The 21414-nt window shown below is 38.9% G+C and overlaps 1 protein-coding gene across 1 annotated transcript; it reads right to left on the bottom strand.

Moving 5' to 3' along the window:
- Positions 1–17859: 17859 nt before the first annotated feature.
- LOC149139740 (uncharacterized) lies at positions 17860–18492 on the bottom strand. Its single transcript, XM_089450807.1, has one exon. It carries the CDS (start codon positions 18490–18492, stop codon positions 17860–17862), a length of 633 nt encoding a protein of 210 aa, XP_089306933.1.
- Positions 18493–21414: the final 2922 nt, after the last annotated feature.

Genomic DNA, 21414 nt, shown 5'->3' with positions numbered 1-21414 from the left:
CACTTGTAAGCTTTATGCAACATACTAGGTCTCTAATTTCCCAATAAATGCACTGACATTATAAAAAATAAGATTATAGATGGGGAGGTTATTGATAATTCCACCACTAGTCCAAAAGGAAGGATTTATCTTTGCTATCTAATCAATGTCTAGAAAAATAAATTACAACTAATTTATATATAGATTTTTTTTAAACCAATGAAGGTGGTCAACTAGGACCTAGTGGATACTCAAATCTATAATCATCTCATTACAATTGACCATGGCATTAAATTGTATGATAACATTGGAATTGACCATGACATTAACTTGTATGATAACATTGCAATTGACCATGCCATTAACTCGTATGATAAACATATAATAAGAGAGGAAATATGAAAAATGGCATTTTTTTACGTGAATTTCCAGAACCTCAATCCTATTGGAGTGGTGGAATCCTATTAGGTAAACTCTTTTCTAGGATTTTTTACACTTTTACTGTTACAATAACTAAAAAAATTAAAAAAAACAAAGATGGAGGAACAAATTATACTCTAATCACTATATAACAAATAACAATTTTTACCAAAAATACATTTTTAAGGAGAAGAGTCATTAGACATTTTCGTCTATTGACAACCTATGTAGAATACTACATCTTCCATGCTTTTTGGTTGACAATTCTCTGATAGGTTCCCATGTTTCCCAAACATTACACGCTCTTGGTTGAGGTATATTTTGTACTCGCAACAACTCTTCCGCAATGGATATGTTATTGACCACAATGTTTCCTTGACCGATGTGTGTAAAATGTGTCTTACTTCAACATTGAGACATTTTTTCATATACAAAGACCTTATAGTATTGAGATGCTTGATTTCTAAAAATCAGTTTTTCTTTAAGAATTGTAAATAGACTATGAGTTTCCAAAATAGTGATTTTATACATTAACCATGAACTATTAGTGTTGAGGGATTTTATTGATTCTCTTAGATATTATTTGTATTAAAACCTATTACAAGTTTATTTAATTGATTCTTTTTTATCTTATTTATATTAAAATGTATTTCAAGTTTTAATTCTTTTAAATCCTATTTATATTAAAATATAGTACAAGTTCCTTAGGGGTGGAAGGAGTAAGGGGTTGAGTGATTTTTTAGCTTGAAAAAATAAATTGAAAATACTTATTCCTATCATTTTGGTCATGTTACTAATAATCAAGTAGAAGCATACACTTTATTGCAAGGGCTCAATTAAGAGGTTTGATGGGCATTAGCAATATGACCATCATGGGAGATTCTATGATTATTCTTCTATGCTTTATGGGATGATCTTTCCCACGGAACTCAATCTCAGATCAATCTCGAGAAAAAAATATTATCTTTCTAAAAAGGTCTCTATTCTCTTAGCTTATCATATTCTGAGATCCAACTATATGAAGACTAATAAAGTAGCTGAGAATGGAACAAATGAAATCAAGGAAGATCTCATAGTTAATGGAACCATAAACCATTTATTTATTTCTTAATCATTTTTTTGTATTATATAAAAGTTAGATTATTTCATATAAAGTAGCTGAGAATGGAACAAATGAAATCAAGGAAGATCTCATAGTTAATGGAACCATAAACCATTTATTTATTTCTTAATCATTTTTTTTGTATTATATAAAAGTTAGATTATTTGATAGACACTTGCATGCATCGGTTAAAATAACACTCTCTTCAAACGAATCTTTGTTATGAGACAATGGCCCAAGATGCTTTTAAGGTTTTCTTCTCCATCGATGCAACTACTACAGAGAAGGAGGATTTCCATGAGTCGATGCTCAAGAATCTTTCTTATGCCTTTGATTATCATTCATTGATTATCAAAGATTTGAAGATTCTTTTATTGTAAAAAATATTGGCTAATTCTAGAGGCCTTGTAACTATGTATGAATGTTTTTTTAATTGTGCTTAAATCAACATAGTATATAAAATACAAATCGATGCTTCGTGGTGTGAGGTCAATGGATAAATTCTTATAAGTTAAGATGTGAACATTTTTAAAATTATTTTTCTAGGGTTTTGGGAATCCTTAATTCCTTAGTAGGTTTGAGGTTGTGGATTTAAGCGTCGGAGCGGAATTACCTACTCTGGGTTAATGCATATCTCCTGCTCATGTTTATCATTGGATTCAATTTTTTGTTTGATTTTCGTAGGAACTTTTCTCTATAGCATGATACTTCTAATTTTGGTTTATCATTAGCTTTAGTTCTTCATGGTGTATAAATCTCGATATTTTCTCATAATTACTTGTTATCTATTATGTAAAGTTAAATAAATTGATACTGAATACTCTTATAACATTGGTATTGAAAACTCGTATGACATGTTTGTTGTATGATGGTTGAATGGCGAGTTCGGCGGATATTGGGGTTTGTTGGTTGAATGATGGAGCAAGGGTGTATATATATGAGTGAGAGTGTGCATTGATTTTAGTTACTCAACTTATGTAAATCTTTAGTTTTTGCTAACCCACAATAAAATCTTTCATGCAAATTTGAATAACCATTCTTTCATTAATAGAAGAAACATCAATTAAAAATTAAATTTTCCATATGAGGTTCCTTCAAATGATATATGGAAATATGTTACAAAATTGTTTCTTAAAAATAAGATTACAAAATAGAATAGTGGGCACCATGTTACCTGGAGATTAATTTAATTGAGTAAGTGCCTCATTTCTTAATTTTTAAATATGATGAACCCTCTTTGTATTTCATAAGAGTCATGTCAACGAATATTTTAATTATTTTAAAGGACTATTGTATATAAATGGCATATTCATCCAACCAACTTTTCACAAAGATGCTAATATAAGATTTCTTAAAAGGCACACCTGCCTCAGTTTCTCGAATCACAGAGATTTTCACATGTACTTTCACAACATTCATTGATACACAATTCTAATCTTTAATTGATTTTTTCTCATATTCACAACAACTTACTGATAAAAATCATGTCTCCCAAGTGCCAATGATATCTAGTTGATAGATACCTAATAATTTCCACCCTCATATTTTATTTTATATACCATTTTGAAAGCTTGAAAGAATTTGAACTCCTTTTTCATATACCTTATGTCTGCAAGGATTGTCATTGCTTTGGGACATTTATGTTAGTGTAACTTTCTTCTTAAATTTAAACTCCTACTACACTCTTTAGAAGATATATAGAAACTCAAATTTCGATTGTATTTCATTGTCTATATATTTTTCTTGATTATTTCCTTCCACATTCCCCACTCCTCCTATTAGTGTTCCTTGGCACCTATCAATGCAATTGCTAAATAATTGTTAGCCTCTTTCATAAAACAATAATAAATCCAAAACCAAAATGTCAATGAAATTGACAAGTGGGCCCATAACCAAAATGTGCCTAACTCTTGGGTTGTTCCTCTAAGATAGGAGTTAGTTTAGGTAACTCCTATATTGGTGTGTGTCTGGTGAGAAATTATCTCAACCAAAGGAGAAATTATCTCAACCAAAAGTGTCTAAGATAGCACGCACTATCTTGAGAACACTGTGTCTCATCTATTTATTTGTAACGCTATATTCAATTATTTTAATGAATGAGAATGTGAGAGAATACTTGAGGAAGCCATGAGGCTAAAGCCTTTTCCGCCATTATTTGGTGTCTGGTTTTTATGTGTGTTTTTTGTAATCTGTTTTTGTTAATTTCATTTTTCAATATGTAGTATCAGAGCACACGGTTTTTCATTGGCATTTTGGTTTTGGATTTATTATTGTTTTATGAAAGAGGCTAACAATTATTTAGCAATTGCATTGATAGGTGCCAAGGAACACTAATAGGAGTGGGAATGTGGAAGACAATAACCAAGCAAAATATATAAACAATGAAATACAATCAAAATTTGAGACCCTCAAACCCTATCTCCCGATCATTTTGCATGTGAACTGTTGAGGTTTGAGAGGTATGTAATGTGGTTATGCTGCGTGGTTTTCTTTGTGTAAATTTATGCTGCCTCTGGTACTCTGGCTCGGTTCTTGACCTAGAAACTCGTTGGCTTCTCTTCTCGTCTGGTAGTGAACTCTTGTGTGAACCTGGTTATTCCTTCATTGTTTCTCTGTCTACACTTAATCTTTCTGTCGAAATATGGATTTAGTCTGCTTGTTGGAAACTAAGATTTCTCTGTGTACAAGTAAATGTTGGTTATTTAGCTGGATTGTGTGACTCCTTTCGGTCTTGAATCCTTCTATGCGACTGTTGTTGAGTTCTTTGGTTGTATTCCTCAGTTTTGTGAACAGGTTTTAGTCGCAGGGTCTCGGCTTCAGCTTCTTCCACAATGCCAAGGTAAGATTTTTGTTCAATGCTATCAGTCTTTTCTTCTTTTCACGCCGTTAAACTAACACACTTGCTCCTTTGTGAGCAGAGTGACCCTAGGTGACTGCAATGTCAGCGTCCTGTCTCTGCAAGGTAAACTCGAACCCTGGTTTCATTATTTTCTTCCGGCCTTTACTTTCTCTGACACATATTACTCACAAACTTCGGTTATTGTCTATCATTGCAGGTATGCTCGTCCTGGAGGGTTTTGGACTTCGGCTCCTCGATGCTCTGGCTAGACCCGGGTAGGGTCGTTCCCTATTTTTCTTGTTGCTTGTGTTCTATTCGTCATAGGCTAGGGTTACAGTAATTTTGTTGTAATGATTTGAGACCACCGACTGTATGTAGTCATAGGCCATTAGACTTGCACGGTTCCTCTGGTGGGTAGTTGCTGTAGGGTTTGATTTGCGGTTAGGGTTTCTAAACCCGTATGCTATGATACCCTTCGAACCTTGTATAGGGTTATCACATGGACTGTATGTATATTTGAATGAGGTTTTGTGACTGTAAATATTCGAACAAAGATTCTTGTGCTTATTTTGTAAATGAAACAAGAGGGTTTACTCTTCAGGAATACTTGTCTGATTTGTTTGACTTGTTGTTCAGAAATGCTTGCGTCTTGTCTCTACCTTTGATGCTCGAATTATGTATACTCGTCCAGGATTCCTCTGTTCTTATTTGATTGATGAATTTAGGAACTGTATGCCCTCGTTTCTGCAATGTATTCTTTAATTATGTTTTCAAAATTGTTTTGATTTGTAGGCCTACTTGAATCAATGCAAACAGAAACACATATATGTGTACATTCTTATAGAACAAAACAGAGAATGGAATTTCACTGTTTCTAGAAATGTAACAAAATGACAGATAGATAGACAGTTATAGGATATTGGAAAAATATTCTGTGTGCTTAGAGATATTTTATTAGTTTTCCCTCTCTCTCCCAAAAAGTTGAACCTTTTACAATTGCGTTCTGTTCTTTTTCAATGATTGTATGGAACTGTTTTCTCCTAACTATTGTTGGTTACATTCTGTTGTTACACATTTTTAGTTCCAAAAACTGTTTATTGTCCTACGTTACAATCTTGTAAAAGTTGACATGAAAATAAAATTAATTACTTGCAACAATTTACCTAATTAATCCTCTACCTTCCTACATACTGTTCTTTACTAAATTAAAACAACATAAACAAAAACAACTACAGTGTTCACTTAGCAAATTCCTCTTCAGTCCTCTCAGAGACCAAACAACCTTTCGTCATGATGACCCGTCAGCTAGATGCTCCTGCATCAGGCTCCCGGGGTAAGAAAAAGTCATGGCTTTGTTCCATGAGATCCTCCATAGAATAACCCGCCTTCTGTATCTGTGCCGCGTCAAGCCACGAACTGTCCTCGATTGGACGGTTCTTCCACTTGAAAAGGTATCGTAGATACTCCTTCCTGTGAGTCCTCTTGTGCCGAGAAACTTCTCGATCTCATGGGGTTGAGTTGAAGACATGTGCCTCATGCAAGAACTATCTCCAACTTAGGTGTCCCGTTTTGGCCGTACCACACTGTCTTCCTCCGAGTTGGCAGTATGTGGGAACAGGTCTGCCACAATGAAAATAGGTGATACGCCTATGTCTAGTGGTAGCTGTATCTCATAAGCATTGGCTGAGAATTTACGCAAAATTTTGCAGGGACCAATCTTCTTGAATTTCAGCTTGTTATATGCGCCCTTAGGAAACTGTTCTTTCCGTAAGTGTGCAAGGACTTCATCACCTACATTGAATTGGACTTCTCGTCGCTTTAGATCTACTTGTTGTTTGTATTTTTGAATGCTGTCCTGAAACTTTGATTTCACCTGTTCGTGTAGTTCACTCATCGCTTCAGCAAAATCTTCCCTATCAGCGCTTCTCTTCTCCAACATTCCCAGATCCCGCAACTCATGTATTTCGTGAGGATGCATGCCGTACAGGATTTGAAATGGACTGTATCAGGTGCTACGATTCGGTGAATCGTTATAAGCGAATTCTGCCTGAGCAAGTGCATGATCCCATAACCGTGAATTTTCCCGAGTCAAGCTCCGCAACAAGTTCCCCAAACTCCTGTTCACCACTTTCATTTTCCCGTCAGTCTGCGGATGATATGCAGAGCTGAAGTTCAACTGTGTGTCCAACTTATTTCATAGGGTGCGCCAAAACTGTCCCTTGAATTTTACGTCCCTGTCAGAAACAATAGATCTGGGTAGGCCATGTAATCTAACAATCTCCATGAAAAACGGGTGAGCTACATGAGTGGCATCACTAGTTTTTCGACAAGGGATGAAATGCACCATCTTCAAAAATCTGTCTAGCCATCATCGAGTCATAACCTCATTATGTTCTAGGCAGTCCTAAGACAAAGTCAATGCTGACTGAGTCCCATGGTCTACTTGGAACAGGTAGTGGTGTGTAAAGTCCAGTGTTTTGACTATGTCCCTTCGCCAGTTGGCAGACTTTACACCTATTCACATATCATTGTACATCCCTTCGCATTCTTGGCCAGTAATAGAAGTGTCTGAGCTACTCCAAAGTTTTGTCTATGCCGAAATGTCCAGCTAGACCTCCGCTATGCTTCTCCCATATAATATTTTCTCTCATTGAACAATCAGGAATACATAACTGTCCCCCTCTAAACAGTAGTTCCTCCTGCAAGTTGTAGTCCAACCATGGACTTTTGTTCCTCAGCACGGGATTTTGATAGGCTTCATAGGCCTCTTTGAAATCTGTGTCGGTCTGGTACAAATCTTTCAAATGCTCGAAACCCAACACCTGTATTGTACTTTCCTGTAAGAGTAAGGTTCTTCTGCTCAATGCATCCGAACCTTGTTGGCCTGCCCGCTGATGTGTTTCAACACAAAGGTGAAACTCTGCAAATACTCCAACCATTTGGCGTGCTTTTGGTTCAATTTATGTTGTTGCATTACATATTGCAGCGCTGAATTATCAGAAAATAACACAAATTCACTCCCCAATAGGTAGTGTCTCCAATGCTTCAGAGCTTGGATGACAGCATAAAATTCCTTGTCATATGAGGAATACTTCTTCTTGCTTTCTTTCAGCTTCTCGCTGAAAATGCAACAGGTTTGTCTTCTTGGCTGAGTACAACGCCAATAGCTGTACCACTTGCATCGCATTGAACCTGGAAAAAGCTTATTAAAATTTGGTAACCTTAGAATTGGCCTTTCTATAATTTTCCTCTTTAGGAGCTGAAAGTTGTCCTCTACTGCCTTGGTCCAACAAAAAGGCTACCTGGCCTTTTTGATAGTGTCTGGCATAGGTGTGCAGATTTCACTAAAATTTCTTATAAGTTTGCGATAGAAACTCGCCAGCCCATGAAAACTACGTACCTCAAATAAGATTTTTGAAGATGGCTAGTTAATGATTGTTGCAATCTTTTCTGGGTCCATCTTTAACTCATTTTCTGCAATTACAAAGCCTAGATAAATCATTTCTCTTTGTAGGAAAGTAGATTTTTTCAAATTTATTAGTAATTTATTCTGCTGCAATTTCTTCAGCACTCTTCAAACATGTTGAAGGTACTCCTCTTTAGTCCTATTGAAAATTAATATGTCATCAAGGTACACTATCACAAACTTGGCGATGAACTCTTTCAGCATTTCATTCATCAATCTCATAAAAGTACTAGTGGCATTACTCAAACCAAATGGCATGACTAGCCATTCGTACAACCCTTCATTAGTCTTGAAGGCTGTCTTCCACTCATCTCCTTCCCTGATCTAGATCTGATGATAGCCACTCTTCAGATCAATCTTCGTGAAGTATGCTGCCCCACTTAGGCAGTCCATCATATCGTCCATCCTTGGTAGGGGAAACCTGTACCTAATGGTGATTTTGTTGATGGCCCGTGAATCCGTGCACATCCGCCATTCTCCTCCTTTCTTGGGAGCGAGAACTGTTGGTACTACACAAGGGCTCAAGCTTTCCCTTATTAGCCCTTTATCTAGCAACTCCTACACCTGTTTCCTGATCTCCTCATTATCTTTGGGGCTCATCCGATATGCTGCCTTATTTGGTAAGCTTGCTCCGAGTATAAAGTCGATATCATGACTGATGCTTATTTTGGGAGGCAACTTGTCTGGCAAATCATCAACTACAATGTCTTTGAATTCCCGCAAGATCTCTTGAATTTCTACAGGCAAATTAGACATTTCTGTGTGCAACAGCACTGTCCCTGCCCTCCTCACAACAGCATAATTGACTTCACTTTCCTCGATCTATTTCACAAACTGTTTTCCACCTATTAACAATGCTTTCGTCCCACTTTCTTTTGTTGTCTCCTCTTCCTTGATGGGTACAAGTGTATGCTTGATTCCATTTTTAACAAACTTGTAGCAGTTCATTTTCCCATCGTGTACCACCTTCCAATCATACTGCCATGGTCTTCCTAGCAGTATGTGATAGACGTCCATTGGCATAATATCACAGATAACTTTGTCTTTGTACTTGCCAATGTGAAATTCAACCTCACACTATTCATCAACCAACAACTGGTGGCCTTTCTGCAGCCACGACACCTTGTAAGGGGTGGGGAGCTTAAGCCGCTTCAAACCCAACTTCTCCACCATCTCGGTGGCAACCAAATTATCTGTACTCCCACTATCAATGATCAATTTACAACACTTTCCGTTTGATTTGCAAAATGTCCAGAATAGTGCTTTTTGTTGGGTCCGTTCAATTGTTTCTTTGGCTGGCTTCAACAATACTTTCTTTAGAACTAAGGCCTCCCTTATTTCCGCTACATTTTCTGCTTCTTGGGCTGATGCCTCAGCCTCCTCAGGTTGTGCAACAAATGTTCCCCTTTGGCCAGCTTGCTCTGCTTCAAGGCATTCAAAAGATCTGTGCCCCCACTTGTGGCACCTGTAGCACTGGAAATTAGCTCCTTTACCTCGGCCATTCCCTCTTCCTCGCTGATATGGCCTGCCACCTCTAGTGTTGTCTCCTTTCTTTGTTGTTCCTGAAGCCTTGGAGCTGCTTCCCTCTTTGCTATTACTGGCAGTTCGTCCTCTGCCATAGGATTGTCCTCGTCCTCTGCCGGTTCCTCGTCCTCTCCTAGCATTTTTTTTTTCTAGTAATCTTTTCCTCAGCCTTCACAACACTCTGATAGGCTTCTTCTATATTTCTTGGGGAAAGAATGCTGATTTCATCCAGTATTTCCAGTCTCAAACCGTTTACGTATCTTGTTGTCTTCTCCGGAGTGTCATCGGTATAACCAGCTCTCAAGTTCACCCAGTAGAATTCTTCTGTATACTCCCTTACTGTCATCCCTTTTTGTCTTAAATTTTGCACTTGTCGATAAAGTGCAACTTGGTAATCCTTAGGCAGAAATCTGCCTTTCAGCTTGGCCACCATCCTTGACCACTTCTTTATCGGTAACTTGTTCATCCTCCTTCTCTCTGCTTGGACACTATCCCACCACAGGGCTGCGTGTCCCTTCAATTTGGTTGCAGCGAACTTGACTCTCCGATCCTCACTGATCTCTTCACTTTCAAAATACTTGTCCAACTCACTTACCCAGTCCAACAGAACTTCTATGGACAGGCTACCATCGTAGTTAGGAATCTCCGGTTTGGGCTTGCTGCTAGCCAACAGAACCGACCTCAACAACCTCATCTCTGACCCTTCCTCATCCGATCCGTTTGTTGCAACTATGGCTTCCTCCTCACTGTCATCTCCTATTTCTGGATCCCTTCTCCTTCCTTCCTCCAGTGCCACTAAATTAGCAGTAAGATCCTTATTTCTTCCCTCAGTCCTTCGTCCACTGCTCTACGTACACCTCTCCCACGTCCTTGTCTTCCAACTTCCATATCCTGACTCTTTCAACTTCCTGCTCTGATACCACTTGATGGGTCCAGCCCAGCCTTGTCACACTAACCAACGTTAATAATATGATTATGAATGAATTTAATGATGGGCAATTGGATTACATATGATGTTGGTTCATTTGACGGTTGATTGCAATGATTTTAAAATTGATTTGGGGTCCGCACTTATGATTTGTACCTGCGCTCACGAATAATGGACAAGTGTCCACTCCTTGGAATTGTCACCCCCGCTTTGGTAAGAGGGTCTCAAACCCTATCTCCCGGTCATTTTGCATGCGAACTGTTGAGGGTTGAGAGCTCTGTAATGTGGTTATGCTGTGCAGTTTTCTCTGTGTAAATTTATGCTGCCTCTAGTACTCTGGCTCGGCTCTTGACCTGGAAACTCGTCGGCTTCTCCGTCTGGTAATGAACTCTTGTGTGAACCTAGTTATTCCGTCATTGTTTCTCTATCTGCACTTAATCTTTTTGTCGAATTATGGATTTAGTTTGCTTGTTGGAAACTGAGATTTCTCTGTGTACAAGTCAATGTTGGTTATTTAGTTGGATTGTGCGACTCCTTTTGGTCTTGAATCCTTCTATGCGACTGTTGTTGAGTGCTCTGGTTGTATTCCTTAGTTTTGTGAACAGGTTGCGGTCGCAGGGTCTCGGCTTCAACTTCTTCCATAATGCCAAGGTAAGATTTTTGTTCTATGCTATCAATTTTTTCTTCTTTTCACGCTATTAAACTAACCCACTTTCTCCTTCATGAGCAGAGTGACCCTAGGTGACTGTGATGTTAGCATTTTGTCTCTGCAAGGTAAACTCGAACCCTGGTTTCGTTGTTTTCTTCCGGCCTTTACATTCTCTGCCACATATTACTCACAAACTTTAGTTATTGTCTGTTGTTGCAGGTATGCTCGTCCTTGAGGGTTTTTCACTTTGGCTCCTCGATGCTTTTGCTAGACCCGGGTAGGGTCGTTCCTTATTTTTCTTGTCGCTTGTGTTCTGTTCATCATAGTCTAGGGTTACAATAATTTTGTTGTAATGATTTGAGACCACCGACTGTATGTAGTCGTAGGCCGTTAGACTTGCACGGTTCCTCTGGTGGGTAGTTGCTGTAGGGTTTGATTTATGGATAGGGTTTCTAAACCCGTATGCTAGGATACCTTTCGAACCTTTTATAGGGTTATCACATGGACTGTATGTATATTTAAACGAGGTTTTGTGACTGTATATATTCGAACAGAGATTCTTGTGCTTATTTTGTAAATGAAACAAGAGGGTTTACTCTTCAGGAATACCTGTATGATTTGTTTGACTTGCTGTTCAGAAATGCTTGCGTCTTGTCTCTACCTTTGATGCTCGAATTAAGTATCGACGTCCAGGATTCCTCTGCGCTTGTTTGATTGATAAATTCAGGAACTGTATGCCCTCGTTTTTGCAATGTACTCTTTAATTATGTCTGCAAACTTGTTTTGATTTGTAGGCCTGCTTTAATCAATGAAAATAGAAACACATATGTGTGTACATGCTTATAAAACAAAACAGAGAATGGACTTTCACTGTTTCTGGAAATGTAACAGAATGACAGATAGATAGACAGTTACAGGATATTGGAAAAAATGTATGTGTGCTCAGAGATATTTTATTAGTTTTCCCTCTCTCTCCAAAAAGTTGAACCTCTTACAATTGCGTTCTGTTCTTTTTCAATGATTGTATGGAACTGTTTTCTCCTAACTGTTGTTGGTTACACATTTTTAGTTCCAAAAACTGTTTATTGTCCTACGTTACAACCTTGTAAAAGTTGACATGAAAATAAAATTAATTACTTGCAACAATTTACCTAATTAATCCTCTGCCTTTCTACATACTGTTCTTACTAAATTAAAACAACATAAACAAAAACAACTACATTGTTCACTTAGCAAATTCCTCTTCAGTTCTCTTAGAGACCAAATAGTCTTTCGTCATGATGACCCGTCAGCTAGATGCTCCTACATCATTGATGCTTACAGTGTTTAGTTACCCATGCATTCTCATAGATGGTTATTCCTTTATATGGAATTTAATAGTTTGGTAATATTTTCATGATTGAGTTATGGAGTGTAAATGCCAAGATGGACTAGAAATAGATATGGTTGATTAAGGGGTTCTTCAATTCACAGTGAAACATTTGTTCTAAAGGAGTAAATGATGAAAAAATTACTTAACAAGGATTAAGACAGCTAGTCATTTTAACAACCCTTTAAACCCATGATTTTATAATTGTGATTAAGAATTATGATGTTGAAAATGGCTAGCATGGATATCTTAAAAAAATTTATTTGATGTAATATGGATTCATTTAATATATTTCCAAAACCTAAAGAAGAGAATATCTAACATGTATCTCATTGCATCAGACAAAGATGTAAGTGAGATTTGGAAAGTTTCATATTTATCCTGAATTTAATATCCAATTTTCCCTATTTCCCATATTTTTGATTTGGTAATTGAACTACCCAACTGCCATTAATTATGAGAAGAATTGTGAGTGGTATTTAATTTCTCCATAGGTACATTGGAAATTGACCTAATTTGATACTTTAAATTGACCACATAGTCCAAATCTAGGACCTTGAATTCTCATACAAGTAGATTGTGGTGTGATGTGAATGAGCAATGGTTACAGAGCATTATGGCATGGTTAGGAACATAGAGAACAAAGAAGTGCATGCAAACTAGAAAAACCCATGGAAAGAAACAAAGACATACAAGGGTTCAAGTATTGTGACTCTAAACAGAAGGTCACGTAAACCCTTGTTGAAACACAACAACCCACATGGCACTATGAATTAGCTAATTTGGATAAGAATCCAATTTTGAAGACTTTAGTTTGAGCTAGAGGGTCAAGAGAATTTCTTATTAACTTATCTGAACTAAGCACGAATGCCACTAAGAATACGAAAGTAACAAGGAATTGTTGGATTAGTGATAAACTCCTATTTTTCCTATGTAGGCCCATTAAGGAAGTATCCAGAGCGTTAACAAGTCCTGTCTCAATAGTTGAAAGGAAACATTTATTTTTGTGTGTGAAAGAGAGTGGCCTTCAAGGCCTTTACCAAGACTTAAACCTTTTTAATCCCTAAGTGATTCTTCCTCTTAAGGCATCATATTTGTATCAAGGGTGGCCAACTACAAGAAAAAATGTAGTGTTTCTAAACACATAGTTTGATGGAATGTGGCTCTTCCTTCTTGACTGCTTGGAAAAGTTTAAGTGAGATAGATAAGTGTATTTATTCCTCATTAATAAAACGACCCTACTTGCTCAAGCTTCATAAATGTTTTCATGTTTAGCTATTGAATGTATATGATGATGAACTTGAAGTGTTGCTTAAGTATTTTTTTTGTGTAAGTCAGAAGATTATATTAAAAGGGTAAAAATATAGTACAAAAAAACTGTCATAGCAGATCGAGGCCTGAAGATAACAAGCCAAAAGCCATAATTTCCATACAAATTAACCAAAAACTATTAACTGTACACCACATAGGGTAGCTAATCCTTCTATCTAACTTCGCTTGAGAATAAGAGAGGTTGAGCTGAAGACCGCAACCCTTCAACAAGCAGAAACTATAGAAATGACAAAACCCCAGATCTTAGGGAGACCAAAAAACCGGTCAAGACAGATGAACAACCGGTCAAGACGGATGAGAATTAACATCAACACAGAATTACTGAGGGGACTTCTCGAACCTGCTTGCTGTGTCCAAGGCCTGTTCCAGAACATGGTTGTCCGCTCTCGCTTGCAGGGATTGATAGCTGCGACATTCCGCCTGATTCTCTTGCTGCGGTCCACCAGTCTGCCGAGCTTCTGGACTGAGCGTCTACCTGAGGAGCTTAATAAGCACCGTCATCTTCTTGGACAGAGAATCTACTACCTCATGCACCGCAGTGATTTTGAAGTCCAGAGCTTCATAAATGCCATATAAACTTTTCATCTGGGCCTCAGGGATGAACTGGTCACTTTGAGGCAGCTTCTTACTATCTTCCCTTGATTCCAGAGCACGCGCCAGCAGGGTTTTTACTCGCCAGCTTTCCGCCTGAGTGCGCACAAACTGTGTGGCGCGTTTGGTTACTGTTCCAGGATCCTGAAGCCAATCAACCTCCTGCGCTATATCTTCCTCAGACCGCTTTCGCTCTTCTTCCTTCACAGAAGCCTTTAGGTCAGACAATTTGCGTTTGTTCTTCGACGCGGTTCAGGTCTCATATATTTCCCTCGCTGTCTTGAGCTCCATGTTCGCAGTGATGCTGCAGCAGTCGTTACCTTCCATACTGATCTTAACACTTGCGACGTGAGAACAGGCACAGAGAGCCGAAAGAAAATGAACCCGAACAATGCACTGAAAAATGCTGATAGTGCCTTTGCCTCTACTCGCTGTTAAATAATTGTTCTGGAGGATATTACCCATGACTATCCGATCCTCCCAAAACGACTTGGATGTACTAACATAATTGTTACTGCATAGGGCTGTGTTTTCTGTGTGATGTATCAAAACCTTGACATAAATGTTGTCTCTTCTCTCTCTAATCAAAAAGTGCCATGTGTCCGCCAACTTGCTGTGGTCGCGGCAGTGATCGTTGCGGCATATCATTTTAGATTTGTTTCCCTTATTCCCCTTCTGTTGCCATAAATGCACCGGAATTACCTGTCCTTCTGCCTTCTGCCAACTTTTAATATCCTTAGCCACTCCAGCGTGCCCCATCATAGAAAAGCGCGGAAGCCAAACGCCTTCCGGTTAAGCCCGGTTGGCATTATCCATGTCTTGTTTGGCCAGCTGGATGCATTTCTCCTTCAGGTCTGGACAGTTCACATGCTGCCAACAGCTGTCCCATTCCCTATTTTGGTTGTCGATGCCATGATTTGCTAGGTGGTCCGCTATCGCATTCGCCTTGCGTCTCACCGCCTGGAAGACTAACCCTCTCATACCGCTGATTAACTCGGCTATGTTTTCTGTCACCTTTGCTAATCTCCAATGTTTCGTTGCTTTGCTCGCTTTGGTTCCGCCATAGATTTTCTTTGCCACAGAAATTACCAGGGCTGAGTCGCCTTCCACCACCGCTGTACAATTCTGCATGTCTTCTAGAATCCATAGTCCCTATTCTAAGGCTGCAAACTCCATTTCATTGTTCGTCCCTTCTCCCAAAGCTTTGCAGTAGATATGAAGAATGTCTCCTTCATGGTTTCTTATGATGCCTCCTATACTCGCCATCCCAGGGTTACCTCTGGACGCGCCATCAAAATTCAACTTCAGCCAACCAATCGGCGGATATTTTCAACTATTGGACTCAGAGTTTGGGTTCTACTGGCAACTCGATGTGGCCATGCTCTGGTTGATGTCCAGCTGGAAGAGTTTTAAAATACGTAAGTCACAAGACGAAGGCTTCTCATTAGTTTCTGCTTTGACTTTCACTTGAATTAACTGTCTGATATTTATCATAATAGTATCTATGGAATGCTCTGTGTTTCTGTATTCATCTTGGAAAATTCTCCTGTTACGCTCCTTCCATATGGTCCATGTTAAGAAACCTGGCATAACTTTCCAAATGTTGTTGACTCTGGGATTCTTTGAGTAATTTTTTTGCCAATTTTGTATGGTATCTTGGATGGACTCCCTATTTCTGTTAGAATTTAGCAGAATACCCTCCGCCCAATTCCATAAATGACATGCCCAGTCACAGGAATTAAATAAATGGTTTATTGTTTCTTCCTCTACCAGGCACATTGGGCATCTGGAAGGCCCATGAAAACCTTTATTGCGTAGATTTTCCCACGTCAAGGTTTTTTTCCTCATTAAAAGCCAGAGGAACGTTTTGATTTTTGGCCAAAACAAGTTGTCCCACACTTTATGACTCCAAGGAGTTACCTCCCTCTGCTCTGCATTTTCTATCAGTTCCCTGGCTTCCTTGAGTGAGAAGTTTCCGCTGCCTTTCATTCCCCATCTAAGCTGGTCCTTTTCTTCCGTATTCCTTATCTTCCTTTTGAGTAGTTGATCAATTAGATGCTTTGTGCTGTCATTTTCCCCATTGTTGTTGTCAAAGTTGAAGTTTATCCATTCTCTCCAGTTAGGATCCCTGTTGTTCTGGTTCCAGTAATGCTGGACTTTGTATCAGCCTTCGTGTTGGCATTTGTGCTTGAGAAGAGCGAGCTCTGGCTTTTCCATTTTTGGGAGTTGCTGCCAAGCATCTTCCCAAAAAAGAGCTGAATGCCCATTTCGAATTTCCCAAAAACTGTTTTCCTGTGCACCAAGTTGCGATTTTTCCTAGCAAGATTCCATATGGGGGAACCCTCAGGAACCTCCTGAAGTCTAATAAGATCCTGATTGTTGCACTCTGGGGTATATTTCTCTTTCCAATGTCTTGCCCAGGGAAGATGGGGCTCTTTTATCCATCTCCACCAGAGTTTTGCACCGCAAGTCATTTTGATGATTGACGGATCCACCAGATTAGGCCTCCCAAAATTTTCGGTTTGCAGAGTTTGTGCCATGCCACAAGCACCCATTTTTTCTTTTCCCCATCTCCATTCCATAAAAAGGATCTTTGGATTGTTCTAATTTGTTGAAGGATGCCCTTGGGGGACGACAGCATGGAGAGTAAGTACTGCGGGATAGCCTGCATAATTGCCTTGGTGAGGACTAATCTCCCAGCAAAATTAAGTGCCCTGTGCATCCAGTGCTTACACCTTTTCTCCAGGTTAGCCAAGATTTTCTCCCAGTGCACTTTTTGCCAGGGTTTGAGTGTTAGAGGTGCTCCTAAATATCTTGATGGTAGACATCCTTTTCTGAAACCAAGTAAATTAGAGAGATGCTTCTGAATAGCTGGATGGGTGTGAAAGAAAAAAATCGTGGACTTGGAAAAATTAATTTCCATTCCCGACGCCTTGCTGAATAGATCAAGGATTTTCTTAAACGCCAGAGCCTCTTTCACCGTGGGGGTTCCATGTAACATAGTATCATCCACAAATTGTTGGTGTGTGGTAGCTGGAATGGATTGGAGAGGCTGAAGTCCCTTGATCTTCCCTTCTCTTTTCGCTTTGGCTATGAGTCTGCTGAGTCCTTCCATGAGGATTACGAACAGGAAGGGGGAGAGAGGGTCTCCTTGTCTGATTCCACGAGTGGGTGAAAAGGGTTCAGAGGGGGATCCATTGACAAGGATCGAGAACCTGGAGGATTTAATAAGGGCTAGAATCCAATTGATCCATTGCTTGCAAAAACCAAAGGCTTTTAGAATGGCTTCTAGATATTGCCAGCTAACTTTATCATAGGCTTTCGATAGATCAAGCTGCATTAACATCCCTGCTAATTTTCTAGTTTGAAGAGTGTGAATCATTTCTTGAGCTAGTAGAATATTATCTAAGATCTGTCTCCCTTCGACATACCCCGATTGCTCTTCTGATATGAGGCCAGGAAGAATTGGCTTCAGTCTATTAGCTATAACTTTCGATATGATTTTATAAATGACATTACACAGAGCAATTGGTCTAAACTTCTCAGGAGTGTTTGCTTCTTCCATCTTTGGGATAAGCGCTATGAAGGTGGAGTTAAGAGATTTGAGGATGGATCCAGATCACCTAGAGTCCTCTACAACTTCCCAAACTTCATGTTTCACTAGGTTCCAGCAAGCTTTGTAAAAATTAATGGTGAAACCATCCGTCCAGGGGCCTTATCACTTGGCATGCTTCTGACTGCTTCTTCCACTTTCTCTAGGATGATTTCTCTACTGAGGGCTGAGTTCTGATCGTTGGTAATAGTTTTGGGAATGGCCATAATGAGCTCCTTTATAGCATCCTCTCTGTTTGCTTGCGGTTCCTGGGCAATAATGCTGAAATGCCTAGTGAGTAAAGCTGCTATGTCTTGGTGATTTTTTAAAGTTTCCCCATTCTCATCCTTGAGTTCTAGTATTTTATTTGCACTCCTGTAATCTAGAGCAGATCTGTGAAAAAATTTGGTGTTCTGCTCACCCTCTTTAAGCCACCGTATCCTGGATTTCTGCTTCCAAAGAGTTTCTTCCTGCTGACAGCGTGTATGCCACTGATGAGTTAGAGCTTTTTCCTGCTCTACAGACTCCTCACTATTGTGCCCTGAAGCCCAAGCTTTGTGTATCTGTTCCAGCTTATCTTTTATTAGGGTTTTCTCCTTAAAAATATCTCCAAACTCCGTAATATTCCATTCTTTTATTTTGGCTTTAGTGTACTTTAATTTCTTCTGAAGATTAAACATTTTGGATCCCCTTCCAATCATAGGTTCGGACCACCATTTCTCCACTAGATTGAGGAAGTTGGGGTGTTCCAACCAAAATTTTTCGAATCTAAAAGGTTTATTCCTTGGAGTGCCGTGGATAGTTGCTATTAAAGATATTGGCCAGTGGTCAGATCCTCCACTTGGAAGGATGTCTGAATCAACTAGAATACCATCCATAATGATGCTCTCAGAGATGAGGAATCTATCCAGACGAGAGGCAATCAGCCTATCGCCACCTCATCTGTTATTCCATGTAAAAGTGCCACTCTTTGGTGGGATATCCACTAGTTTAGCATTGTCAATGAAATTTGTAAATAATTCTGCATCCTTACTGATTTTTCTTATTCCCCCTTTCTTCTCTAGAAGGGTAGTTATCATGTTAAAGTCACCCCCCATAATGCATTTGGAATATGGATGCCTAGAAATCAAACTTAACAGAGAACTCAAAAAGGTCATTTTACCCTCTATCTTCTGCGGTCCATAAACATTTATGCATAAGAAGGATTCAGAGTTACCTATGGGTTGGGCTTCCACGGCTATGAATGCTCTGGTTACTTCTGCTGAGAGGACTTGAATCATCCTCAAGTCCCACATAGTGACTAAACCTCCTTCTTGTCCCTGACTCTCTACTTCCATATAATCTATGTGATTGTCGAGCTTCTTACTGATGTTAGCCATGCTTGTATTGCCGCATTTAGTTTCCTGAATGAATATGATATTCGGTTTTTCTTTCTGAAATTTTCTTTTCAGAATTCTCTGCTTTGCTTGGCTGTTAATGTTGGCATTATGATACATATGTTGTACTTGATGGCAACCCACTCATCTCAGATGATAAATTATAGTGCAGAAAAGTTCACGCACTTTTATGCAGATAAAAGTTTCTTTCATGTAGAGAAAAGTTCATGCACTTTTATGCAGAGAAAAGTTTATTTCATGTAGAGAAAAGTTCACGCACTTTCATGCAGAGAAAAGTTCCTTTCATGAAGAGAAAAGTTCACGCACTTTCATGGTTGGCTCATGGTATTAGTCTGACAGTTTTTGATGCTATGGTTTTGGTCCGTGGTATTGCATCCAAAAGTGTTGATCTCACGCACTTTCATGGTTGGTTCATGGTATTAGTCCGATAGTTTTTAATCCTATGGTTTTGGTCCGTGGTATTGCATCCAAAAGTGTTGATCTCATGCACTTTCATGGTTGGTTCATGGTATTAGTCCAACAGTTTTTGATCCTATGGTTTTGGTCCGTGGTATTGCATCCAAAAGTGTTGATCCCAAGTATTGGGTCCGTGGTATTGTGTTATTATGGTTTTGGACCGTGGTATTGTGAAAGGCCTAAGACTATATAAGAGGAAGAAGATCATTTGGCAAAGCATCATCTGAATTATTGAATATCTGATAAAGTGCTAGATCTGGAATACTGTGATTGGGTTATGATGTAGATCTGGATCTGAGCTAAAGAGGGATCTCACCGGTTGATGAAGAACAAGATCTAAGGATAGATCGGGATCAAATGGTTTGAAATGAACTATCTCTATATATTTGATTATGCTTATTCTAGATCTGTATATTGAAAAATGATCTGAACTGGGTATAACTTAAGTTTGAAATCGCTGCAAGTCATGTTTGAATATTTATAGATTTGTACGTGGGTTGGCTTTGGTGTAAGCGCATATATATGTAGGTTTGGTTCATTGTAGTAGCGTATACAATTTGAGCTATGATATTTGAAGTCACAGGTGGTTCTGGTTGTTGATGGGTTCTGATGACAGTTTAAAGGTGTCAGTATTTTGCATATCCTGTTTGGTTGATTGTGTTTAGCTTCAGTATTGATGGATGAGAACTAATATTGGATCAGGATCATAATGACTCATATTTATGTGATTTCATGGACTAGATCTGGGTGCTAACACATATATTATCCTTGTATATGTATTGATTTGGTGTTTGGGTGATTCAAAAGATTGATTGATTATGTGCTTCAATGATATTAATGGGTCCAATATGAAAATTGGATGAAACGTGGCCTTTCAGATTATGTGTTGTGCTTCAGGAGTATCCAGTCTGAAAATGTATGAAACGTGGTACCTGGAGGAGAGAAGATTGTAGGTCAGTGCCTACGTACTAGTATCTTAGCTAGTACAAGAGCTAAGGGGGTGGCAGCTCCCTTCCAGTAGTAGTTGAAAACTTTGGAGCATTATAGCAGGTAGCAGCCTGCGTACTAGTAAACGGATCGGCTAGTACAAGAACTATGGGGGTTGTAGCTCCCTTCCAGGAAAGACTGGAGAACGAGAGAGGGTTGTAGCTCTCTACAGTTAGAAGCCTGCGTACTGGTATAAGACTGCACCAGTACAGAAATATTGTAAAACGATTTTTTTATTAAGAAGAAGATTGAGATGACTTGCAGCAGGTGGTTTTCTCCCACATTGGGTTTCCACCCTATATCATGGTGTTCATGTGTGTGGCTTATGTGTGATGATCTGTTCTATTTTACTGCACCTGTTTACTATTAATATGGTTGATAATGTTCTAATGCAGTCATTAAGGATCAACTAACTGAATCATAAGAAGTTGTGGAAGTAGCATATATGAATCTGAATATGGAAATGAAAAAGTTTTATTGATGTGATAATATTGATTCACCCCCCCCCTCTCAGTGTTATTTCCAACAATTGGTATCAGAGCAGGTCCTTTGGTAGAAGCTTGATCGCTTGAAGGAGACCTGTGGAACTATGGGAAAGAAGCTTAAGAAGAAAGCACCTAAGAAGAAGAAGACATCCTAGAAGAACTATGACAGTGGGAGAATCGATTGGGGATTAGGTATAAGAAGCTCTTCAGATTCAGATTCAGATTCGGAATCATTTCAAAATAAAGATGAACTATCAGGTATGAATTTGCTATCCTCTGATGTTCCAGCTATCTATCC

Source organism: Pinus tabuliformis, chromosome X (genome assembly GCF_031772625.1).
Source record: "Pinus tabuliformis cultivar Carrire ecotype Pingquan chromosome X, CPIR1, whole genome shotgun sequence".
In the NCBI taxonomy this organism is placed as follows: domain Eukaryota; kingdom Viridiplantae; phylum Streptophyta; class Pinopsida; order Pinales; family Pinaceae; genus Pinus; species Pinus tabuliformis.
The sequence above is the reverse complement of the archived record's forward strand: the minus strand, read 5'-3'. Positions and strand labels throughout refer to the sequence as shown.

Bases quoted from the DNA above. Each gene is read 5' to 3' on its own strand.
- LOC149139740 (XM_089450807.1), bottom strand. From the start codon at position 18,492: ATGATTGGAAGGGGATCCAAAATGTTTAATCTTCAGAAGAAATTAAAG.